Source organism: Malurus melanocephalus, unplaced genomic scaffold (assembly GCF_030028575.1).
Source record: "Malurus melanocephalus ecotype Western Australia unplaced genomic scaffold, MMel_1.1 scaffold_371, whole genome shotgun sequence".
Lineage (NCBI taxonomy): Eukaryota > Metazoa > Chordata > Aves > Passeriformes > Maluridae > Malurus > Malurus melanocephalus.
In genome coordinates, this window is record NW_026623603.1 from 418,362 (window position 1) to 444,798 (window position 26,437).

General features: G+C 41.2%; 1 protein-coding gene across 5 annotated transcripts; it reads left to right on the plus strand.

The window, feature by feature from the left end:
* The first annotated feature begins 487 nt into the window (after nt 1-487).
* On the plus strand, nt 488-26,437 carry MATR3 (matrin 3). Of its 5 annotated transcripts, none has more exons than XM_057378706.1 (15): nt 520-565; nt 8,353-9,437; nt 13,741-13,802; nt 14,388-14,429; nt 14,678-14,781; nt 15,974-16,026; nt 16,525-16,650; nt 17,245-17,370; nt 17,559-17,729; nt 18,956-19,087; nt 20,239-20,282; nt 20,757-21,150; nt 22,792-23,185; nt 23,760-23,881; nt 25,379-26,437. In XM_057378706.1, the coding sequence occupies exons 2-15, from the start codon at nt 8,547-8,549 to the stop codon at nt 25,427-25,429; spliced, it is 2,712 nt and encodes a 903-aa protein (XP_057234689.1). In that variant the 5' UTR covers nt 520-565; nt 8,353-8,546; the 3' UTR covers nt 25,430-26,437. The 5 variants fall into 5 exon arrangements, with proteins under 5 accessions (XP_057234690.1, XP_057234689.1, XP_057234692.1 ...); XM_057378705.1 differs by lacking the exon at nt 520-565 and adding an exon at nt 759-925; XM_057378707.1 differs by lacking the exon at nt 8,353-9,437 and having other exon boundaries at nt 488-565.

Genomic DNA, 26,437 nt, shown 5'->3' on the forward strand with positions numbered 1-26,437 from the left:
TCATTAATGGATTTCAGGGCACAGGGACCTCTCCTCATCGAGCACAAGGTGGCAATGTTGGATCAGAGGAACAGCAAAGCCTCGCAGATTRGCTGCACGGCCTTTTTACCAGAATCTTCTAACGGGCCTCACAAGCAGCGAGAGCCCAGTTTTGAATATTTTAGCGATGGTGACACCTGCGTCAAGCTGAGGAGAGCGGCTTTGGGCTGGGCTGGGTGTCCGTGAGTGTGCCCTGGGACACAGGGAACAGCGCTGGGAACCAGAGGATAGCCTGGATAGCCCGGACACCTTGGATACCCCGGACACCTTGGATACCCCGGACACCTTGGATACCCCGGACACACTGTGCAGCAGCATTTGTGGCGGTGCCGCTCCCCGGAAGGGGCTGAGGGGGGACGCGAACCCGCGCTCCCGGACACCCCACCCCTCCCGCCAGGGGGCGTGGCCGCCGCTGCGTCCCGCCCCCTGAGCCTTCCCATGCTGCCCCGCGGGAGCGCGGACAATGAGCGGGGCGCGGGCGGCGGGCTGGCGGCGCGCGGTGCAGCGGCGCTCTCGCGAGAGCAGGGTGAGCGGGCCCCCACCTCTCGCGAGAGCCGTTCCGGCGGCACCTCCTCCCCGTCCCCATCCTACACCCCACATCCCTCACGGCGGGCGGGGCGGGCGGTCCCGGCCAGTGGCGGGAGCGGTGCGGACTCACCGGCGATACCGGAGCCGAGCGGGGCGGCCGCCGCTGGGCACGTGAGCGGGCGGGCAGCGGGCGGGCGTGCTCTCGCGAGCGCGGCGCGCGCGGAGCTCGCGCAGCCGCCTCAGTCCCTCCTCCCTCCCTCCTTTCCTCAGTCCCGCCGTCCGTCCCCTTCCCCACCGTTGGCGTCGCACCGAGCGGGAGGCGCCACTGACGCCGCGCTCCGTTCCCGCTGGCCCGCAGGTAGGAGCGGCGCCGCGCCCCCGGCCCGCCGCTATCTCGGGGTCCGGCGGCGGCCGCTCCGCCATGAGGGGGGTGGGGGGGTGAGGCGGGAGCGCGCGGCGGGGGGGTGGCAGGGGGCGCGGGCCGGCGCGCGGCGGTCACGCGCAGGCTCGGCCCGGCCCGGCCGGTGCCGCGGGCCCCGTGGCGCCCCCGCCCGCCGCCTGCCGGTACTGCGGGCGCGCCGAGCCCGAACAAAGCCCCGACTTCACCCCCACCGCCGCCCCCCGGGCCCGGGTCAGCGGCTGCCGCTCGGACCCTCGGCAGTGCAGCCGCGACCCAGCTCCAGCCRCGCTTCCTGCTGCCTGGAGCTCTCCCATGCGCTCTGCCAGCACTGCTGGCGCCAGCCGGGGCGTCGCAGGCRGCGTTGTTTCTCCTTCCTTAACTCTGTGAAGGCCGATAGTCAGAAGCTGCTGGTTTGGGTGTTTGTCTGGCCTTAAGAATTAATGAATTGAGCAGCAAGAATCCTGACAGTGCAGGCATCCGTTTGACTCCTCTTTCTACTCAGTTTCACTTTCATATAATTCAGGCTGTGGTTACAAATCYAGCTGCGGGGATGCTTTTACTTCTTGTGGCGGATTGATAATATTTAGGTTTTTTWATGTTAATCCTTTGCTTCCAGAGTCAAAGTAACGAGATAAAACTTCACCTRTTCTGAAAACAATCAGAAGTTGAAAAGAACTTTCTGGGAGCCTGAAGAACACCTTTGTTAAATGATAAATGAGGCATTTATGCTGTTGAAAGAAAGCTGAGCCATTCCTCATTTTAAATGTGTGGCTTTTTTTCTTTCCACAATGCAAACCTTTGGGAAAAAGGTATCTGATACTGGTTCAAACTGCTGAACTATCTTTGTTCTTTTTACTCWGCCTTAAATTCTTCAGGTTTTTTGAACTGTAGGTGATTTTGACTTCCTGGAGTCAGATAAGTAGGGAGCAGTTCTGGTGCAGTCTGTGTAGTTTTCATAGGGAGAAAAAAGAAACTTTGCAAAGAATCTGTTGATTCAGTGATTTGGTAATCTCATATTTTGAAACATGCTAATATATTTAACTTTTCAATGTACTAAAGTGGTTTTTTTTTTCATGTAGTGGAACGTACTAACATTTCTATTGTATTCCCAATATAATTCTGTCTTGAATTTTATCAAGAAGTTTATCCCAAAATGATTCAGAATTCTGTGTGGGGGTACTGGCACTCAAGCCTTGGACATGTGTTTGTGAAGTGATAAGCCAGYGTTTGTACTTCTGCATTGTGCACTTGGTGTTGCATACATCCCAGAACTAAATGGTGGGGAAAAAAACCCAGAGGAGTTCTTAATTGCTTCCTTAAAACATGAGTATCTGTGTTCCTAAAGATAGAAACTGAAAACCATGGTGGGAAGAAGAGCCAGTCTTTGGGGCTCTAGACARAAGTTTAATGCAACTGTTACATCCACCTGGTTTATTCAGGACTACACTTAATTAAAAACACMCATTAATTTGGTGAGAAATTGGGAAATGCTGTATGCTGCCCTTTGCTGTGACTTGCACATGTCTCTGCTGAGAGATTTGGTGAATACAAAGGTATTTTGTAATGTAATACTCAGCAGGCTTCTGGGTGGCTCAGTAAATCTGGGGGAGAAGCTGTTGCAAGCAGAGCTACGACAAAATTATTTCCATTCAACTTGTTAATTTATGAATGGTTTTTTGTAGCCTCARTGCTGCTTCCTTTCTTCATCAGCTCTCTGAGTCAACATGTCTTGAAAACAAAAGCAAATACTTCACAGTATTTCTGAACTAATTTAGTTTGTGTTTAAGTACCATATTGTGCAGTCATAATTTCAACAAAGGGGTTTTATTTAGAGCACTAAACCAGTGAACAGTTCCTTGATTTTTCTCTGCAGCTAGAATATTTCTTGCAACCTCATACAGGATTCAGCTGGGAAAGAGCAAGATTTTATCGCAGCCCTGAAAATGCCTGGAGGCAGCCATAAATTCAGTTTACCAGATCAGAAAATAAAACGCTTCTGTGGGGGGTTTTTGTTGGGTTTGGGTTTTTTTTTTTTAAATGGTAAAATTCGGCCTGTGTTTGGATCACTTTCTGTACGACCTCTTTATAGATTATTGTGATATGTTCTGTGTTGGTGTTAGTTTTGGTGCCCAAAGGGCTGTTTTCCCCAAACCTGCTGGGATTGAAAAGCGATTGTGTTSTTGTTGTATGGACAGAGTTGTGTTACCAGAGCTTCCCAGCTGAGATCCCGCAGCATTTGCCAGAGACCCTGGTTTTGGCACAGCCCTTCTGTTAATGGCTCCATGGAGCTTTTTATGAGTGCAGGAACCTGTGTTCATTTGTCTTATTGTAGAACTGGGGCTCTGAAGGTGTCAATGGGATYGAAAGTAGTAGAAAGGAATGGCTGGAAGCCATAAGAGGTGCTTWTGTGTTSGTGGTGTGGTCACCACAGTGATTGCAGTTACATGTTGTTTCTGGATGTTGCTGCATTCCCTTTCTGAAAATWCATGGGGTTTGCCTTCTTTCTCTGCTCTTCCTTGGATCTCTTTTTGTCCCACTTGTGTTTCTGTAAAGGAATAAATGCACTTTTTAAATGCACTTCTTACAGAAGAGGGATGGTTGAATATATTAAATTATATAATGAGCAGAAATAGGAAACCAGTCTCTTCTAGTGTTCCTTTTTGCATTTAGATGTTGAAAACTGTAAGTTCTTTTAAGATCCTTGATTGCTGAGCCAGTCATTTTAATTCCCCATTGGTAAATATGCCTGTTCAGATGTCACACTTCTCTGTTCTGAAGCAATCCTCTKTTACAGTCACTTCACCTCTCAGATTATTTTGTGCTCCTCTGATCAAGGAAGTCCCTGGATGAAGCTAAACATAATCCTGAGAACTGAAACTCCTCCAGTTGTTGTGTCTGAAACAGTCTGTATAATCTGTGCCCAGAAAAAGTGCGTGCATCCCTTGTGCCAGGTGCTCCTGAAGTTTCTCAGGGCATGACCTTTGAGATGGCTTGAAGAAGATGAGTGCTTTTCTTGCATATGAAACAGCAATATTAAATAAGAACTTTGAACACTGGGACCGAAATGAGTGAGGATCTCTAAGGCTGCTGCACAATTCCTCCTTTGCTTTTGTAAAGACAGCGGCCTTTTCTATATTGTCCAAAAGTTAATCCCTTAGATTTGAAATCTATTGTACTTGGTCATTCAGCAGCTAGATAACATCTGCTTCTAATTTCCTTGCAAGTTCTTGTTTTTACTGCCATTAATTCTCAGAGCAGCATGGAGGGCTRCCTGTCCAAATTGCAGATCTCTTTCCTCAATAACCCCTTTTGCCATGAGGTGCTAGAGCCAGTTTTGCCAAGAAGCATAAGAATTCTTCCATGGCAGAAGGGATTGCCACACTGAGTACAACAGTGTGTAAAAGAGGAGAAGGAAGGCCTGTAGATTTTTATCCWATGAGCAGACTTCCAAAAATTTCTATGAGACTTTTTTCCCAAGGGTATGCGGTTTGCAAAAGCATTGCATTCTTACAAACAGAGGGTGTGCTTTTCAGCTTGTAGATTATTTCATGCTTTTACCATGAMTGAGTTTGTTTAAATTCACTGTATTTTGAAGTGAAAGTGAAACTGATTAGAAAGTGAAAATAGTTACTTTAAATTTTTAAGACTTTTTTTAATGTAAATAGTGGAAGAGGAATGGGTAAAAGATGAGTTATTCTAAGGGCAAGATGAACATTAAAATTATAGTAACTGTGTATAGGTTAAAACTCCCCGAGTGKCAGAAGGAATAGGGAGCTAGGGACTTATTTTCAGCCTGTTGGTGCTCCATAAAAGGTGACGAGCTGCRGGTATTGTGTTCAGCATGATCAATATATTCCAACAATTCACTGAATTAAATTGCTCTTAAGTCAAAATTAATATTGGAGCAAGAGTTCTGTAAGCTTTATTGAAAAAATACCAGTTTTACACAAAAAGAAAAACCTCTGTAGTGTTYGAAAATCAGCCTCATTTTGGGCTCTATTTGATAATGGTGTACTCTGTAGGATTCAAATTTCTCTTTTTTGTTGTCTGCCTTTGTAGAAAACTCTTTTGCAACTTGTAGATATAAATTGTATTCATTGTCTGCATTTGTCTGGAAATCTAATAATGTTTTGACTTTCAACTTAYTTCAAGATTATGTAATATATTTTCAAATCTTGATATGGCCAAATTTCTGTCTGCACATCTTACAGAAAGGTATATGTGAAAGCCTRTCTGTTCCCAGTATAGTTGAATTTACATGGGGAACAATTAGCATAACACTTTAAAACTAACTCATGTCTGGCTCTCAAGGCAGCTCTGTTCAGTCCTTCCCGTCTTGTTGCTGTGACTCAGTTGATGGCACCCTCTCTCAAAAGCTGGCCCTGCTCCATGGGAACCTGTCTCTATCAGATACTGGCATGGAATCTCTCCAGACCAATCAGCACCGGAAATGCTGCCTTAGGATCATGTTAAACCTGACCATGTGGAAGTTAAACRTTCTTTGATGTGATGGTAGAGCTCTTCTCCCACCTCAGTTGTCCATAGCAGATCCTAAAGGATGGGGGTAGTTAGGAGTGGAGTGCAGCAGCCATTGCAAGAATAAGTGGTGTCATAAATACTGGATGTAGAGCCTATTCAAACTGGTTTATTTAAGTATTCCACTCAAATACTAATTGGCTGTAGGGTATTTCCTGACTAGCACCAACTGCCAACATGTGCTGTGTCCTCAACATACACTTGTCTTACTGTCCCACTTCATGCTTTTCCATAAGATTATCCCTCTTTATATCTTTGTCTTGGTTTTTCTCCCATCTTTCCTATTTTATTTTTCCTTTTGYCCCTTTCCAGGTGTTTTCAGCAGCAGGAGCTTAGTATGGTTCTGTAAGGGCTCTGTAAAGTGTGGGGTCTCAGCACGGCACCAGCGGGTCCCTACAGCCCTGGTCCTGCCAGGCTGGGGTGCCATGGGGTTTGTTCCCTGCTAATCTCTCTGGAGCAGCACACAATGAACTGCCAGTTGACAGCTGTGATGAGAGGATTAGGGAGCATTTGTTCAGAGAGAAAGGGTGTTTTTGAAGAGTGGAGAAYTTTCCTGATTCTGTAGAAACTTGAATATTGTGGGTCCTTGCACTAACAGTAGGACTCAACAAGCCTGCCCTGACTGTAGGGGTAACCGTTGAATTGCTGCAGGGTCAGGCTCAGAAAACCCTTTGGAATACCTGATTTTATGAAGAACCCAGTAAGTTCAGCTTAAAACTGTTCTGAAAGTGTGTGAATGAAGGAGGAGGAAATTTAAGTGTAAAAATGGAATGAGTAAGRATTACCTTGTAAAATTGTCATAAAGTAATCTTGAATGTAAGATAAAAATATGGTAGCCTGTTAATATTAGTGTTCCTCTGAACCTGAAAGAGCCTTGATTTTTATAATACAGTTCTTCAAAGCTTTCTGTCCAGGTGTCCTCCAGTGTGGCCCCCTTCTYTGGGAAATCTCCCTTAGAATTTGCCTAGTCTGCTCCCTGTGTGTTCTCATATTACTGTTTTCCTCTGAAGCTTTCTGCAGTGTTTTTCTGCCTTCTGCCTTAGACCTTTCAAACTTGTTTTCATCCCCATGTTTCTCAGTCTCTTAAACAAATGTCACAGAGTTAAGCTTCCTTTAAGTGACTTCAGCATATGTGACTCTTAAAAATGTAGCTGAAATGAGCTTAGATGCATTGATAACAGAGTATGTAACAAGTTGTATAAAGGAGTTGCTTTGCAAAGGTGGAGTTGTGCGTTATGTATATTGTGTCTTTTCCAGAGAATTCATTATTTTTTTACATAAATGCGTAATTTTGTAGCATGTGGCTGCTGAGAAAGAAAACACAAGGCTTTTCAGCTTTGTGCAGTGTTGGAACAGACTGTGGATTGAGCAGGCAGTGGGGATAGAGACCTACTCCTAACCTTGACCTTTTTCCTTCTGTTTCCAGTACAAGAGCCATTGCCTTCTGCAGAACTGATCTCTTCAAGGAAAAGTCCTTGCTTTCATTTTGTCCTTTCCATTCCTCCCTAAACGTACCTGTTCTCTTGGGAGCTGACTTCATTTGCAGCTGTGCAGTCTGTGCCTGTTTCTTTTCCAAGTGATTCTGTGTTTGATGTGCTCTTCAGTGGCAGTGCTGGAGAAGCAGAACTGCTCTGCCGACATTGGAAAGGGCTTTGCAGCGTCGGGGATCCAACAACAGATTATTCCTGGTGTAATATTTTCACTTGTGTTGAATTGCTTTAAACTTTGTGTATCTCTCCCAAGGTTGGAGGAGGATGGGGTGAAGTATTACAGTTTATTTCTGCTCTGTACTAAAAGAACATTTAATAAAATATGTTCATTGCAGCAAACTGTGGATGTTGGTAGACTGTTCAGTTAAAAATTCATGTAAATGCAGTTCAACCAAATATTTGACTGCTAGGTTAGTATATTGGTGGGACACTRAAGAGTCACCTCTCTCTTGTGAGCGGTGTTTTAGGATCTTTAACTCCCACAAGTGGTCATGGTGTCAGTGCCAGCCCCAGCCAGCCAGTGCTGATAAGAGACAGGGCTGCTGGGACGTTGTGCCATCTCCTGACTCATGGGGTCTCTTCCTGCAGGAGCAGGGTTTTCCTTGGGTTTCCCATCCCAGCACTAAGCCTGACCTTGTTTAGCTTGAGGTCTGAGAGTACAGGCTGATGTCACAGCTGCCATGTAACAGAGTAAAGAATCCTTCTGAATGCTGTTAGTGGTGTAACTGCAATTGGAACAAGAGGTCTTGTTTACTTCCTGCAAAATGTAAACCTTTTTTTTTCTTGTTCACATCTGTCTTCACATCAGTAATTGGAATTTTACTGCAYAAAGATTGAATATTATGTTTGGTCTTGTTTACAGATCTTATAGCAGAAACTTTTTGCCCAAACTTCAGTTACTTTTAACTTCCTTTCGTCCTGTTCTGTGATGGTACAGGTTTCATTTTCAAATATGTGTTATATGCCAAAGTCATCTTGGATTCTATGGGCCTACGTTTTTTGTGTTCTTCTCACAGACACAGTACAGTAATGTAGGGTATGAACAAAGCCATTAACCAGAGATCAAGGTTTACATGTCAGTAAACTTTATAGATGCTTTCAGACATCGCAAACTTCTGAAATTCACTTTTCTTCCGTATGAAAGTAGCTTTTTGTGGAAGAATAGTATGTATAGGAAACACTACTGTATTTTTATCTGCAATAATATATGTAGGTTCTGGGTACCTCTTGAATCTGTTATGTGATAAAAGCTTTGTAAGATTGAGATCTTTAATGTTTTTTTAGATCAACATGATGCATAAGTTTAAAACTGCATCTGTTTAAAGGGATTTATGACTAAAACTGCTTGTTTTTCTACAGAATTGTCTGGTGTTTCTCAGCTTGAAGAAGATCTGCAGTCATTATTGATCCTCTTTCTTGGCGTTACCATTTTTGAAGTGAAGTTTGCCTAGCTTTCTAGTGTGAGCTCTCTTTGCAGCCATCTTAAAAAAAAAACTAAAAAAAAAAAAAAGAAATTTTTTTGATCCATAAAATAGACAAGCTCTAGTTCTACAATGTCCAAGTCATTCCAGCAGTCATCTCTGAGTAGGGATTCACAAGGTCATGGGCGTGACCTCTCTGCAGGAATAGGCCTTCTTGCTGCTGCTACCCAGTCTTTAAATATGCCAGCATCTCTTGGAAGGATGAACCAGGGTACTGCACGCCTTGCTAGCTTAATGAATCTTGGAATGAGTTCTTCATTGAACCAACAAGGATCTCATAGTGCACTGTCTTCTGGTAGTACCTCTTCCCATAATTTGCAGTCTATATTTAACATTGGAAGTAGAGGTCCGCTCCCTTTGTCTTCTCAGCACCGTGGAGATGCAGACCAGGCCACAAACATTTTGGCCAGCTTTGGTCTGTCTGCTAGAGACTTAGATGAACTGAGTCGCTATCCCGAGGACAAGATCACTCCTGAAAACTTGCCTCAGATCCTTCTACAACTTAAAAGGAGGAGAGCTGAAGAAGGTTATGGTAGAGATGGCAGATCATCCACACGGGAACCACCGTACAGAGTACCTAGGGATGATTGGGAAGAAAAAAGGCATTTTAGAAGAGATAGCTTTGATGATCGTGGTCCTAGTCTCAACCCAGTGGTTGACTATGACCATGGAAGTCGTTCTCAAGAATCTGGTTATTATGACAGAATGGATTATGAAGATGACAGATTGAGAGATGGAGAAAGGTGTAGGGATGAATCTTTTTATGGTGAGACTTCGCATAACTATCATAAATTTGACAGTGAGTATGACAGAATGGGTCGTGGTCCTGGTCCCGAGAGATCTCTCTTTGAGAAAAAGAGAGGTGCTCCTCCAAATAGCAATATTGAAGACTTCCATGGATTCTTACCGAAGGGTTATCCCCATCTGTGCTCTATATGTGATATGCCAGTTCATTCTAATAAGGTGAGTTATGCACCAGATACTTCTATTTTCCTTTACGTTGTAGTATCTGTTCTGTTTTTACCTATTTCTTTAATTATTTCTATGGCCTGGTTGCTTTTGAAATGATCTGAAAGTTGGTTTGAGAGTGAAAAAGGCACTTGGTTTATTTGCAAGGTAATTGTTGACAAACATTGTAAACCAGGGCTTTACATTAATGTATTTTATTTGCCCAGATTGCTTAACTTCAAGTCAAACAGCTATCATCTACTGGGATATCTTGTTTATATTTTACATCTACATGTTCTCTTAACCACAAACATCTGGCATTCAAGMAGTTTTGGGGTGGGTTTTGGTATTTTTTTGTTGGTTTGGGGTTTTTTTGCAGTGTAACAACTGTGCCATTCCGGAAGCTAGTTTCAGCTCTCCTCCACATCTGTCTTGATTGCTGATTTATATGTAGTTAAGATGCATTCTTGCACAGTTCTGCTTTTTCCCTGTCCAAAGGGAAAGAGTTAATGTAGAGCCCTGGAACTTATTTGGAAAAGTAAAAACCMCGTTTTAGATTAGCTCATTCTTGCCTTTTTAATTTCACTTTAACACTCTATCTCATACTATGGCTGAAATTTGTCGTCATTTTTCTCCTTTATTCACAACTTCCTTAGAACACTTCAGACTCACTTTTTATTGTCACATGTTGCATCTATCCCTGTAGACTCTCCRAGCAATCAGTCTGCTGTTGCAGTATCCTGCTTTGTGTTCCTAGTAGTGTTCTTTACTTGGCTCACAAGTAGAGTGGATCTTCGGGTGTGTTCGGTGATGCTGAGGCTTCCCTCTTAGTTATCCATGACTAGTGCAACTCCRCAAAGGAAGCAGGTTACTCAAAATGGCCTGCTGATTCAGATGGTATTTTCAGAGCCTTCTCACTTTCAGCTTTTCCAATGTACTCATCTTGCTGATTTCCAGTATACTAGGCAATTTAATTGTCTGATTGGCTAATAGAGTGCCCCTCTTGTCACAATTAGTGGCTAATTAGCTTGAAGGCCTTCAATTGAAAACATAATACATGCTATTACTGTAGAATTGGTACAATGTGGAATTGCTGTTACTAACCGTTTCTTTACAGTTACCTCTCAAAAAGTGCTGCTTCTGTACATSTGATCTTTTCGAAACACAAGAATTATTCTGTCCCTGCAAAGAAAGAATCAAACTTCTAGAGCACATGCTGTTATGGCTCCACCTTATCTGACAGTTTATGAACTTGTGTTGCTTTAATTACTTTTTGTATAAAACACAGTAATCCGGGTTTCTTGTCTGCTGTATTTCACGTTTATTTTCACAAAAGTTTTAGTGTTAACAGTTTAGCTGCCATGCTCAGTTCTGTAAAAGGACGTCATTTGTTTAGATTGCAAGCATAAACTTCTGAGGCCTTTGAAGATGGCAACCAGTAATCCAGTAAGTAGGGGTCTTTTTAGCTCTTTGTTTTAAAGGCTCATTGCTCTTAGTGTGCTTTGGAATGCAGATCTTATGAGAGGATATCCACATGGAAATACCTTTCCAGGTATGAGGAATACCAAATTCTTTTAACAGCATAACCAAGTGGCTGACTTCTTCTGTAACATGTAAAACTTTTTTTTTTTTTTAGGAGTATACTTTGACTTTAAAACTGCTAGTACACTGTAAAATATTTGCGATTGGATCATCTGGTTCTTATGTCCCAAGTTTGGGCTTTGTTTCTAATTTCAGAAATCATGTCACCACAAGAATTTTTCTCTTTCTCTCCTTCTTTCCTCTGCTTTGTATACCCAACCATTACAGCATTCCTTATTTTGTGTMTCCCACAAAATCAAATCAAGTAAAACATAACTTTTAAAGTAATCTGATTTGAACCAAAATTTATGGAAAGCAGAAAGGGAATGCTTTTCTTAGCTGGGACTATGTAAATTTATTACTGCAATAACAATCACATTTTCCCCACTTCCAGATAAAAATATCAGAGATTTTAAAAAGTGTTTGATCAAGCCATATGTATTTTTAATGCAAATAAGGTGTTAAACATCCTTAGTGTAACTTAAATTGGCAGATTAGTCTTCTTTTTTTATTATTATTTTGGTGATGTTCTTAATTGCTTCTTTAATATGATATGTGTGTATTTTAAGACCCAGTTTATTTTCTGTCTGAAGTAAATTGTGCCCCAGTTATTTCACGCATTTTGTCAATCCTGATCCCTTTATCAGAGCATGAGGTGTTAGACGTGGAGGRGTTGTTTTCCTGCCAGAGAGAAAGACTGATGCAAGCCAAGCAGATGAATTTGGAGGTTAAACATTTGAACCTGGTACATCTCAGAGGGAAAACCTGGTAGTGGCCCTGGGAGAGGGCTGGCTAAAATTAGGTGCTTGAGTGTGGCCTCATTTTCTGAGGAACAGCGTGTCCTCTCACTTGCATCAACTGAGCCAAAGGGTAATCTGGGTTTTTAGAAACTCCGTTTAGGTTTTCTCTCACTGAACTTGGGGCCTTTGTGTTAATGAGTTCTTGTAAATATAAATATTTGGTGCTCCAAAACCTTGGGGAAGGGATGCTTCTGACTGCATGTAGGCAGTAAAGGGAATCCAGATTAAGAATTGTGTAATAAAAACTTAAAGTAGATGAGCCACCATTGTTCCCTGGGGGAAAAGAAAAATCTGAAGAAATAAGTCAGATGCCCATTTTTTTGCCAATTCAAAAGCATTTTAATGAGTAGATCTCCCAAACTTTGCCTCTAGTTTACAAATGATTCTAAACTGAAGTAAAAKTTATTTTAAATGATCTCTTGAGACAGATCCAAAGCGTGTTATGTCTGTCAGAACCAACCACTGCAGCTTTCCTGATTGTGCACCCACATTTAGAGGGATTTGGGGGTTTAAAGGACTGTGAGTGTAGTACTAASACTTGTTAGCAAGTGTTGAACTGAAGAAACTTCATATTGAATGGTTTGTAGATTTTTTTTTTTTTTGGTGGGTATTTTTCATCCTAATTGCCAGTCTATTAATAGCTGCAGAGCCTACTTCTTGTGCAGTTAACAAGAAATAGTGGTGCTCTCATTTTACCTCTTGATAAAATGGATGAAGATTTCATCTTGCTTCAYGTCAGGACCATTATGGAGTAATATTGTAGTACTTTATGAGAGATTTTAAATCCTGGTTTTTCTCCTTTGTGGGAAGTGTAGGGTATGTATTTAATATATGGAAACACCACAGTGAGCCTTGGGAGTGTCTCATTGTACTCAGAAGGATAGCTGTAGTGTTGCAGAGACCAAAAATTTGAAAACATGAGGGATTGGGCAGAAATCTTTTGTGGGTGCTGAGCAGACACAGACATGGAAGAAGAGCCGCATAAAGCAGCTGCCAGTGCCAGCATAGTTGAAAATGTGTCTGAAAGGAAAAAATCTTTAATTGAAGAAAACCTTCAGCCCCAAGGTTCCTGATTTACTCCCCCTCTGCTTATCTCTGCTGGTTCCTTTCCTCGCTGAGGAGCAGCAAAGTGAAGGTCAGGCTGTGGCTCCCAGATGTGCAGCAGGGAAGCTCCAGAGGTTCTATCACTTCACGAATGTGAACAATGCACAGACTTGTGCTCTTACTTGTAAAAATGTCAAGATACTGCGATCAGGAACTAAAATAAATAACGCCCTTTGTGGTTAAAACAGTCTGCAGAKAAAAAGTAGAAATCCCTCATTCCTTCCTAATGCTAAAACCAGAACCAGGTTGATTTGCTTTAATTTAATTATTTCTGCTTTGCACCATCTTGATTTAGATCTACATTTTCCCTTGATCATTCCCCTTGAATGGTCATATATTTTGCATTTCACCTATATACTTATAGTTTGTCCTAGCTATGCAGTTTCATTTCCTTTAGTCTTTCCTTTCTGAATTCCGTGTAATTTCTTGGCCTCTTTATGGTTCTAAAAATTGGAATGTTTACTTTACATTAATCTGTAGAAATCTGAGGAATGAAGCAGAGAGAGCGGAGGAAATTCTGAAGTGCCTGGAGACAAACACTCAGCCTTCAGTTCCAAAGGCTGCCATGGCACTCTGTGCTCTAGTTTTCCAGGGAGCTTTGCACTTTGAGGCAGGAGTGAGCCCAGTTCCCATCAGWCACCCTTTCACCCAGGTTAGGAGGGAGGAGGTAGGTCCACTGTCAGCGTCTCTTCAAAGCACCAGAGACAGATTCCATTATCTGTGTATCTGTGAAACTGCAGCTTAGAAGAGCAGACTCTGCGCTGTAGGACATGACTTTGTGAAAAGCACTTCCATGTGTGGCTGCTAATTGTGCCTTGTTTACTTTGCTGCAGGAGTGGAACCATCACATCAATGGAGCGACYCACAGCCGCCGCTGTCAGCTGCTGCTCGAAATGTATGAACTGGAAGTACAGTAACTGGGGAGGAGGGCTCAGCACCAACCCTGCCACAGCTCAGGGAGCTCTGGGGTGGTGCTCAGGCACAGGCTGGGATTGTTGGGTGTCTTGTGCAGGCCCARGAGTTGAACTGGGTGATCATTGTGGGTCCCTTCCARCTTAAGATGTTCCCTGATTCTAAATAACTTTTATGTTACACATAGCAGGTTTACTGTGCCTTTTAGAGAATAAAAACAATCTTAAAGCATCTTCAGGACAGAAAGGGATCCTGGTTCATAACTTTGGAATCCTGCTTGATGTATATGTAACAGTTGGATCTTAGCAGCTGAGAATCTRTTGAATCAAATCTGATATCACCTTGGTACGTTTTTTGTTGTAAACCCAGCAGTTCTGCAGACAGTGTAGGGAGTTTGTCCTGAAGAACAGCGTTTCTGTCAGTGCTATTCATGGCTCTGGCTGCAGGCCTGAAGTGTTGCCTGTGCTGCAGCTGTGTTACACCTACAGGTACCACTGCTTGTGTGAAGTGTTACACAGCTACAGATCGCATTTTTCTTATATTTTCTTTTCATTTTGTTTCTTTTAAGATACCCAGAATGGAATCCTGACAGTGATTCAGGACATGGAATGTAAGTAGCAATTAATTTTGAAGTATTTATTATTGTTCATTTTGAAGCAGAGGACATTCCTAATGTTTTCTGTGAAACAACACCTCATTTGCTTCAGATGGATTCCTCCCCTTGTTTTCTAGCTGAAGGGCAGCAGTAAAAGTAGCCTAAGCTGTCTGCATAGAAACTCTGCAGAAATTAGAGTGTTTTGTGAATGAAAGCTTCACAGTTTTTTGGTTTAAAATGACAGTGTTCTCCCCTCTTTCTAGGGGTGATCCCTTTATGTTGCAGCAATCTACAAACCCTGCACCAGGAATTTTGGGACCACCACCACCCCCATTCCACCTTGGAGGACCTCCTGTTGGGCCCAGAGGTAACCMCAACAGGCACCTACCTTTACAAGGCTTAACTTACTGATGGGTTGTTCTTGGGGTTGTTTTAACTCCTGTTTTAATTTGTTATTGGTGTTATGAAACAACAAAGGAAAACACTTTCCTGAGCAGTAGAGCTGAAATACTTTGGCCAGAARAGGACTAAAGACTGGTACTGAGATCCCACACTTCACCTTTCTGCCAGCTGCCGATTTCCTAGGGCTGGTGATTTTTAACTGTGATTCGTCTGCACATGTTTTGAGCTTGGATTTTTTTCCTGTCCAGGAGGTTCTTGTGTCTGTCTTCTGAGTAGCTACATGTAGGTGGAGTTTCCTGTGTGAAACTTGTAAGAATTCATTGTCCTAAGTGTTTTTCACCCCTAATTCCAAGTGAATTTGAGAAATCAATTGGAATAGCAAGTGAGAAATGGGAAGATGGATGATGCAAACCTTTTCCTCTCATGGCAGAAGCTAAGAATCAGGTTCTTGCCTGATGCTCTTGCTTCGCACCTTTAGATAGTTCAAACAACTAAAAGAGCAAAACTAATTAATTTACCTAAATATCAGGTAAGTATACATTGTAATTATCCCAAAGTACTTACACTTGACAGAGWACAAGCATTTTAGACACTTTTTAGATCATAGATGCATTCATACTTAATTTCATCAAAATAACACCGTTACTTTTTCAAAACATCTCAAATTTAATTATAAGCCAAAATGTTTGAAAGGAGTTTTTTGGTTTTGTGTTTTGTTTTGTTTTTTRATGGGTATAGTGGTAGATTTGGTGATGTTTTAGAACCTAAACCCTGAATTGTAAGAAGTGTGTCTTAAATAAAGAAATCTCACATCCTGTGTATACAGAGATGTTTTGCTCTGGCAAATCTTATTTAAAACAGGAGATTGTTTTTTTCCTATGGGCTATACTTATTCTCTGCTCTTCCTGAACAGCAATAAATGCAGCTCTTTCTCTCATGTTAAGGTGAAGGAGCAGGAGTGAGGAACCTAAGTTACAAGTGCTCTGACATAAATTGAAAGCCTTTTTAGACTACAATGAAATAATTAGTTTTTAAAACTTAATGTCATTCTGGTTTGGTATTACAAGTGATAYGTCTTTTAAGAACTCATGATAAGATGTGTTAATCCCAGTTTTACAGGTTGAACTAAGCTTGTTCATTCTTTTAATTTCTTAAAGGAGCTGGAAATGGAAATATGCAAGGACCCAGACACATGCAGAAGGGCAGAGTGGTTAGTATTTTAAATGCATTATTTTTTTAACTTGTATTTTTGTTATATGATTTTTCTGTGATTTCTTAAGGTGTGGGTTTTGCTGTTCTGTTTTTTTTTGTTTTTTTTTTAATGATTGTCTTTAGAAGTGAGATTTTAGAATTTATTTGTGTGAAACTACTGAATCTTTCACRTGAGATTGGGGGTTTGTTGTGTTAATTATGAAATATTTATTCCAAAACTGTACAGAATTTCTTCAGACTTTCTCTTTATGATGAAGCTATAGGACAAACTTACATAAAGACAACTTTGGCATGGCAAGCATCTTCCTCTGGAAATTATTAGAAATTCTATGCTGTTTCTATATTCATCTTGTTTTGGTTACTAGGAAARATAGATATAAAAATTTTTAACAAGTTTAAAAAGTTCTACCAGTAGAGCAAGCCATGGCAGACTCTTCAGGTTTGCTGGTACCCAGAGTTTTTTTCATGCTGTGTAGACGTGCTTTGTCTTTAACAGGAAACAAGCAGAGTTGTGCAYATCATGGATTTCCAGAGGGGAAAAAATTTGAGATATCAGCTGCTTCAGCTCGTTGAACCCTTTGGCATAATTACAAATCATCTGATTCTAAACAAAATCAATGAGGTAAGGTTAGGTTTCAGGGCACTGCTGGTGGTGCTGGCTGGTGTCTCTGGTGGGCTTTGTGTCACTGTGAGGGCTTTGTTTTGGAAAAGGACTTGCTCAGCCCCCCCATGATACGACACRCGTGTAACCAAGGTCATGTGGGAAAGGAGGAGTGTGTTTCCAGATGTGGCTGTAGTGCTGCATTTTCACTTCAGTGTTGAAAAACCCTCCTTGTTGGTTGTTCATAACTTTCTCAACAGCATGACATTCTTCTCTGGTTTTAATACTGTGAAAACTCACTTGGTCTTAGTTTGTATTACTCAGTGTGTCATGTTTTGAAGTGTGGAAAAAGGCAATATCATAGAAGTGCAAAAGCAGGAAGCAATTGAATGTTTTGAATCCAAATCTAAGTGGAATGTAAACAAACAAAATAGCACTGAAATAAAGTATCTGAAATTCATGCCAAGTTCTGCAAGTCAGTTCATGTTGTAACCAAAAGCAGTTTTCATTTCTGATGAAGTTATTTTTAAAAGAAAGCATGGAAGAAATTGAAAATTTGAAACAAAATTAGATTCCTGCAGGAGCAGCACTTCATTTGGTTTCATGTGATTTCAGGCATTTATTGAAATGTCGACCACTGAAGATGCCCAGGCTGCAGTCGAATACTATTCAACAACACCTGCCCTGGTGTTTGGTAAACCAGTCAGAGTCCACTTGTCACAGAAATACAAGAGAATAAAGGTAAAAGAGTTGGGCTTATTAGCATTACCTTATTTTAATCAGGGGCAGCCTGTCTTACAAGGCTGTTGCATTTAAGTTATTCTTAATTCCTGTACTTCTCAGTTTTATCAAATTATSAAGGGACAGTCACCCATGTAATATTTTACATGTAGCTCTTAAAAAAAAATGTCATTCCCTTGTAATCTTAGAAACCTGAGGGTAAGCCTGATCAAAAGACTGAGCCACCAAAACCAGAACTTGGTCGTGTGATCCACCTGAGCAATTTGCCCCACTCTGGGTACTCTGACAACGCCGTGCTCAAACTGGCTGAGCCCTATGGGAAAATTAAGAACTACATCCTCATGAGAATGAAAAGCCAGGTAACTGACTGGGGAGCATCCTTGGGGGAGGGTTTGGAGAGGGTTTTGCACACCTTTAGCTGGGCCATGTGTAGACTTTCTGCTCTGGCATATGTTTGGAAATGACCCAGGGTCTGTCTAGGTTTGCTGYGGAGCTTCCTGTGAGATGTCCCTGGAATAGGAGCTGCTTTAAAAACAGGAGCAGGCCTCAGATGGGGAAAGGGTTTTACCATTGAGGCTTAATTTTTTGATTATATAGATTTCTTGGAGCCTTGAGACTGTTTTCTTAGGGCTGAAAAACCATTACTTMTGAAACATTAACAAATATATTCCACTGTTACATATTTTTTTATTATTTATTTTTCATTCTTTAAACAAAAGCAGTCCTCCTGTGGCTCTAGCTTGGAAAAGAAAGGTTTGAAGACAGACCATTGCATGTGTATAGTAAAATGCTTTCAATGTGCATTGATAGACATGATTTTTATAAATACATAAGAGTTTAAACTACTTTGCACTAATTTTTTTAAGCTTTACTGTCCCAGTTCATTGCTCCCTTGAGTTAAATAGGAMGTTCCACTGCTTTTTCAAAGAGATGGGTGCCTGAATCCTTAATCCTGTGAAAAATTACTAGACTATTGTGTGACCCCTAGGAAGTCCTCCCTGGCCTTATTTCATTGGAAAAATAAAATCCCTTGCTGCCTAAGTTGGCTGCTGAAACTGCCTTCAAATTTCTGGCAAAGCTACTGCAACCCAGATGTGTTTGTTTAAAGCTCATTCAGCAACCTGAGTATGCCATAGGCTTGTTCCCAAGAGGTTCTCCTCACAAAGCTGGAGGAGCAGCAGTTGCTGCCTTTCTGTGTCAGGCTTCTCTCAAAAACCAAAGATGAAATAGKGGGGTAGTTTTTCAGCTCCTCTGAAATTCTCAGGTACATAAGCACTAAGTAATAGTTTCGTTGTCCTGATACTTTTTTATTTAAATAATATTTTACTTTATGGTGATTTTTTTGGCAGATTATTTAAATGCCTGTTTAATTTCAAAACTTTCTGTGGGACAGATGTTACTGAATTGAAAAGCTGGGGTTTGTAGAGCACCTGGGTAAATGTTTAAGTGTTTGGAGAGGGTGGATGTAGCTGAACCTCATAATTTTGTTTCAGCATTTGGAAATGCTGCATTTCAAGTTAAATTGCTTTGTCTGAAAAAGTGTGTGTTCTAGAGTTCTTTTTAGTGTGTGTTTTAATCTTTGCAGGCTTTCATCGAGATGGAGACCAGGGAAGATGCTTTGGCCATGGTTGAGCATTGTGCCAACAAAGCGCTCTGGTTCCAAGGCAGATGTGTGAAAGTGGATCTATCTGAAAAGTACAAGAAACTGGTGTTAAGGGTAGGGAGTGTTTTTACTTTTTTCATTGTAGTTGAAGGTGTAAAGAAAGGTAGAAGACAGCCAATGCTTCTTGAAAACTTGCTTGTAAAATGGAACGGTTGGCTTTAATGTTTTCTGTCTCCTCAAGTGCAGTTACTTGGCATGAGTGTGGTGTTATGAGGCCTAGAACAAGTTAAAGGATATTCATTTTAGGTTTAAAAATACCAAAAAACTACTATAGTTCAGATTTCAGAGTAAATAGTGTAGATTTTAGTTAATATCACTCTGTTTAGAACATTCTATAATGTGGGTTTYTTTTTTTTCCATCTTCTCTGAGAATGAAAGTTTGTGAAAACTGCACCTCTGCCTGTGCATCAGGGTAATATTCCTGCAATTATAAGTCTTCATTGCACTRAGACAGCTGCTAGAAAACTGAGATGGGCTCAGTTGGTCAGAGCATGGTGCTGATAATGCCAAGGTTGTGGGTTCAACCCACGTATGGGCCACTCACTGAAGAGCTGGACTTGATGATCCTTATGTGTCCCTTCCAACTCAGAATATTCTGTGATAATAATAAATTTCTGTGATAATAAAAGCAGGAGAAAGCTGAACTGTCAAGCTGTTTCCTAGAAACATCAGTTTTGTTGTGGAGCACGAAGAAATTTTACTGTTGCACATGATAATGCAGCAAAATGAGCACTTAGTGGCAAGTTGAATAGATTTCCTTGTTACTGCCTAAGAGTGACATTTCCTGTTCAGTAATTCATGAATAGGTGAAGTGGTGGGAGTCTGCTAAAGGTTTTCCATTAAGGATTGGGAGAAAAGTACAGGTAGGACTGATCCATGCCAGTGCCTGCGTCACATTCTATTGGTTAATAAACAAACTAGGAATTGTATGTGAATTTGCTGGAGCAGGATATCCCATTTGTTTTGTACTGGATAACTGATAAGCACTGTGAATAAAGGCAGGGGATTTCTAGGTTRGTCAGGTCCTGTCTGACATAGAAATAAGAGTTGATTACCCTTGGTGGGTATCATGGGCAGAGTCCTTGGGGGTTAATGTAACTGGAAGTACTTGGCTGGATTTTGCTTGGCTTCTGGTCTGAATTAATGCTGCAGTGGTTGTGTAAATCCTACTCTGCTGTGACTCACAGATTTTAATTTTATTTTAGATTCCCAACAAAGGAGTTGAACTGCTGAAAAAGGACAAAACCAGGTAATTTCCTATTGTTAAAGCATAATGTTGTTTAAAAGAAATATGAAAATACCTTATTCAGAGTATAGAAACAATAAAAAAGAATCAGGCAAGCTTTGAGATCAAATGGTTGKTTGTTGTGCCCAGAGACACAGAGATGAATTGTTTCTAATATGCTACCCACCTCTTCCTCTAATGATGGAAATTTCACAGCCTCTTCAGGCTCCTCAGGAAATCCTTTGCAGTCCCTAATTAGCCTTGYCTTCCTGCAATTTAAACCCAGGAGCAGTTGTCCTGTCTTGTAAGGATAATTCTTCCTTGCTGCAACCTTTTGTATGTCTGAAGAATAGTGTCCTCCAGGGTTGCCTTCAGTCTTCCATTTTGTGAACTGAAACACAATAGTTTTCAGGCTTGTCCAGAGAAATATGATCTTTTTCTTTAGTAATTTCTGGGCTCTCCAGATTTACAAGCAACAATGTTCTTTGTTCTTTACAGAAAGAGAACATACTCCCCAGACAGCAAAGAATCTCCCAGTGATAAGAAGTCCAAAACAGAAGCTGCACAGAAACCTGAAAGTGGCAATGCAGAAGAAAAAGCAAAGGAGGAGAAACAAGAGGAAGCTGCTGAGCCTTCAGGTGCCAAGAGTGGAGAGCATTCAGCAGAGCAAGATGAGCCCAGTTTACTCTTGGAATCAGAAGATGAGCTGCTGGTGGATGAGGAGGAGGCAGCAGCACTGTTAGAAAGTGGCAGCTCAGCAGGAGAGGATGCAGATGTTGCCAATTTAGCTGATGTGGCTRCTGAAGAAAAGAAGGACACACCTGATGATGCAACTGTAAAAACTGAGGGCAGTGTTGCGGCCACTCCAGCAGCCAAGAAAAAACTTAAAAAGGTAAATCTTACAGCAAGGTACTGAGGGTAGCCCAGTCTAATTTAGGTAGCACACTGTGTGCATTCTGTTGCAGAGCTGCCTCTCTGGGTCTTTAAAACACGTTTCTGGAGAGAAACAAGTGTTAAAGCTCCTGTGAAAAGAGTGGAAGATCTCACTGGATGTAACTTTTGCTTGCACATGGATTCGGTTATAAATCCCTGCTTCTATTCTGATGGAAGCCTTTAACTTAGAGGCTTCTGCCCCTGTTGCTTCCTGGGGATTTGCTTGCTTTCTCTTCACCCCTTTTGACTCATACTTAGCCATTAACTGTGTTCTCCTGAGCAGTTTCTCAGAAACTGGCTGTAGTTACCCTTGAGCCCAGAAATTATGTTAAAAAATAATTTACTGGGCACTTGAGGCTAATCTGGACTTGGACAGAACTGGATGTACACCTATACCGACTGAGAGGCAGGCAGGGCCATCTGCAGTTAGCCAGGGCCCCTTTCRCACTGGAGAGAGAAAATAACTGGTTTCAAGGTGTTTCCAGGCACAGGCAGCTTGCTGTGAATTCCCTTTTTCTCACCACATGATCCCATACTCTTGTGGGTTTTATGTCTTACCAGCTCCTTTGTTAATCATACTCAGTTCAGTGGAGTAGTTTTAGTGCAAAGTTTTAGTAATAGGTTGACTTGAACTGTTGTTTTGCTAGAAAGGYGTGTTCCTAATTAATGAATGAGGTGTACATGGATTTCAATTTTGGGGGATCCCTCTGTCGGGAACCTAGATAACAGTGCTGAGACCAGTACTGGTGATACAAATGGTATTAGCTCTTTTTCTTAGTGTTCCTTAGTATGTGTGCATTGGTTGTAATAAACTGCCTCAAACCCAAACTTAATTCTTTGAAGACTTACATTCCCAAAGCTAATGCTGCTTCAGTGCTGCTCACAATTGCTGTTAAGTGTGTGGAATTGTGATGACTACTTATCAGCAGGAACATTTCAAAAATTGAGAATTTAAASAGAACAGTCCCTGTTCTAATGAAATCTGGATTTTAAAAGGCCTCTACAGTTCAGGTGGTTGGTGGGATTCAGCTTGGCTTTTGTTTGGTTTTCTTTGTGTTTTGGTGTTTTTTTTTAATGTGGATGCTGTAAGCTTTCCACTGGTTGAAAACAGCTTTTAGTTATTTTTCAGAAAATTTCATACCATTAGTGGGGACAGAATAGTTCTGGTAAGGTTTGACCTTTTCTTCAGGCATGAATTTGAGGATCTTGTGGTGCTATGAATTTGAGGATCTTGTGGTGCTGTCAAATAGAAACAAAATTGATGCACTCTAAAAGTGCTTTCACTTAAAATACGTTAAAGAACTTTCAGCTTCAGAATTTAAGTGTGTTTTTTGCTCTGTTCTTAAGTTGAAATCACATGTTGCTATGGTGAAACAGTGGCCCCTCCTGACGCAAAAAAGTAATAATTTTGAAGTGGAATCCTTGATTCTGGGGCACAGAGAGACTTTGTTAAACCTCTGCATCCTTGAGTAACAATTTGAGTGAATGAGGCAGGTCTTGGAGGAAGAGATCAGAGAAGGTATTTCTGTTCTGAAGGTTAGGAGAGGTCAAGGGAAACCCTGCAGCCTGAGCTGACGTGAGACCCCCGTTTTCCCTGCAGCGCTACGTGGGCGGCTTCCCGCGGAGCATGGAGGGCTTCGTCACCCTGGACGAGGTGGGCGACGAGGAGGACTCGGACCACCAGAAACTCCGCAAGTCGGGCCTGGCAGCAAAGGCTGCTGGCAAGAATGAGGACAGCCTGGCWGAGATCAAGGTGGACAAGATTGAAGAGCCAGAGCAGGAGAACGAAACGCTAGAAAATGGAACTAAGAGCGAGGAAAATGCCAAGGCTGAAAGCGCTGAAGCKTCTGATACTGCGACAGCACAGGATACTGAGAAAAATGCCCAGGAAAATACAGACCCCCAGGGCGAGCAGGAGACAAAGAGTGCCCAAGAGAAACCTCTTGTCCCAGATGAGTTTAGGATTGGGCCATACCAGCCAAACATTCCTGTTGGTAAGGCTGTTTTACATTTTTCCAAAATGTTCTCTGTGCACAGTAGCATTTCTCATTTCATCTGACTTTTATTTTTGGCAACACATTGCCCCATAGCCTTTCATTTTAGGGCTTCCCCTTCCTCCCCCTTCTTCACTCCTGCCCTAAACCAAGTATTTTCTTTCTTCTTTATTTTCATACTGTTTTTCATGACACTTTCCATAGGCAGAACTTGAAAGAGGTATCTTTTAGCAACACAAATTCAATTGCTAGCACAAAGCACAGCAGTGGTAATAGTTCAGAGTCATACTAAATACTCCAAAACTGATCACAAAACATTGTGAGTTCTTTTGAAAGAACCAATAAAATGGACCCTTAATCTGAAAGGTTGATTTTTAAATTAAAAAAAAATCCTGCACATATTTAGTTACTACTAGGCCCCTGCTTGACTAAATTAGAGCAGAGACTTTTAAAGATAAAGCAGCTTTTAATGTAAAGTGAATTATGGTTTTAAGACTTAGCTGAAATGACATATGACATTAAAAATGATGTAGAGTAGATCTCTTAGTTTATTTTGTGGTGTTTACTTCTCTAGGTGTGAATTATGTGGTACCCAAAACAGGGTTTTATTGCAAATTGTGTTCCCTGTTCTACACAAATGAAGATGTTGCAAAAAAGACCCATTGCAGCAGCCTTCCTCATTATCAAAAGTTGAAGGTAAGGCAAAAACTTGTTCATTTTAAATGGCTTGATTCTTTCTGGGGAATAGAGCTCAACAAGTCYGGACTGAGAATAAAAATGCCTTTCAGGCAGTGGAAATTGGCTTATTYTATAACTTTCAACTCTAGGTAGACCTCTCCAAACTTCATCACTATTGAAAATAATATGGAGAATACACAGCTTAAAGAGGGGCCCCAGCTTTTTTTTTATCTTGTAAATTTGGATTAAAGAGGGAATTCCAATGGGAGTAAGGCCAGGCTTAGAAGTAGGGGTGCAGAGTAAATACAGATGGCCCAGATCCCTTGCAGTTGKCGCTTTGAGAGTGTTTTTAACCAGTCAGCAAACCTTAAGATGAAGTTTTTATATGTTWAAAAAACAAAAACATTTGCAACTTCTGATTTTGTGAGCACTTTTTAAATTTTCTAACTGGATGAGGTATCACATGATTGCATGGCATGAGTGACAGTGCTGCTGCTGTAACCTCATACTGTGAGCTGCAAACATCACCTCCAGGAAGGGGCAATCCCAAAGGAATTCTGATAGTCCTGCAATGTCACATTAATGCATTTCGTGGCAGTTGGTAACCTGTGTTGAAAGCAAACCCCAGGGGCTCCACAGAGGAGAAGATGGCACCTCCAAACATTTACCTTCTCCTTGCAATAACAGGAAACCCCTAAATAAGCAGAAGACCCAGGAGGGCAGACGGTATAAAAATTGTCACCAAAGAAACAACACTATGAAAGAGTAGATCAGAAAATCAGTTTTCATGCAGGATCTTGCAGGAAGAAAACCCACCTCATCCATCACCATAGCATTTTTTTCTTTTTCTTTTTTTTTTTTTTTCCATTGAGGTACCTGCTTATGGGACATCAAAGACTGGATGTAAAAAGGGAAGGGGGGAATAATGCCAATTTGAACTTTATTACTTTAGTGAAACATGATTTGCTTGGCTTTTTCCATGGCACAAATAATTAAGTGAGCTGCTTGTGGATGACTCTGTGACAGTGGCGGGGTTTGGAATTGGGTAGGGAAGGGGGAAATGCAGCTTTTGTTTCACAGAGACACTTCTGGAGCTGGGAGTTTCCTTTGCTTGGAGAGTGGGAAAGACTAAATTGATGAATTCATGTTGCTACTGTGTCATCAAAGTGGTAACAAATTCCTCAAACTTCCAAATCAACCCTTCTCCAGAGACGGGAGATGTTGTGTCCCTGCCTCTGTAGAGGGCAGATTCCACCCAGGTAAGTGGCACAATCGCTGTCACAAGTCCATGACAAAAGGGGAAGGAATTCCCTTGGCTTGCCAAGGAGAGCTCCAATCCAGAGCAGGGTAGAGAGAGGTGTCAGCCTTGTTAAGTTATGACCTTTGCAATTGCAATTAAGGTTCAGAGATGGTAAACTTGGAAATYGGATTTATGTTTCTGTTGTTTACACTGTGCCTGTGAGAAACTCTTTAAATAAATCCCAAATATAATGGGAGTTATATTTCTTTCAACAGAAAATTCTGGATAAAATGGCAGAAGAATACAGACAAAAGAAAGAAGCTTAAAAAGAAGGAAGGATGTAAGGAACATGTGGCTTTGTTTTTAATGTTAATCTTTTTTAAAAGCAGTACAAGTAGTAGATGGAAATACTGTATTCTTTTTTGTTTTAGTGAGATACAGTAGGCATTATAGGTCTGTTCATGTGTTAAATGTTGTAGCAAAAAGCATATGCAGTTAAGTTAATGACAACAATTTGTTCTTAATGTGAGAATAGCAACTTTTTGTTTTGACACTTCAAGCTATGACAGAAAAAAAATCTTGCACCCTTGTGGAAAGCTCATCTATGAGAAGAAAACTGCATTTAAATGAAACATGCTACTTTCAAGCTTCAGAAATTGTCTTTCAGTTCCATTCTGAATAAAAAATGAAAAGTAACACTGTATTTTTATTTTATCTAGAACATTCCATATTTTGGTCTGAGCCTAGCAGCTATTTAATTTTGAGTGTAAGGCTGTCATTGCATTTCACTTTGGAAAAGTCTTTAAATGTAAGTTGCATTTTTAAATGTTGAATTGCAGTTTCTTTTAATGTCACTGCTGTTATCTGTAGCAAATAGGAAAATTAGTGATTAGTCAGCTTTACAACTTTGTGATTTTTTTTTTTCCTAAACTCTTGCTAGACTTTCCTATTCAGCTATTCAGTGTATTTTTAGTGAGAAGTAAATGCCCATTCTCYGACCAGTATTATTTCCTTGAGCTCTTCCTGCTTTTACTTGAATCTCGTCGCTGTCATACATCTCTGGTATATCAAAAGCAGCATTGGAGTCCTGAAAGGGACAAAGGTATCTTTATATTCTTCAAATGGAAGTTTTCATACCTGCATTTTAACACCATTTTTTGTTAAAATCTGGTTTTGTCAAGATTCTTTAGAACTGTGCTCTTAATGTACCTGCACATGTGAGATGTGAACAGGAATTTGCATGTGTAACCTGTGTTTATTTGTAGTTTTTATTTACTGCTTATTTGTGACTTCAGGTTACTAAAGTGATTCCCAATAAACAAAGCTAGGCCACA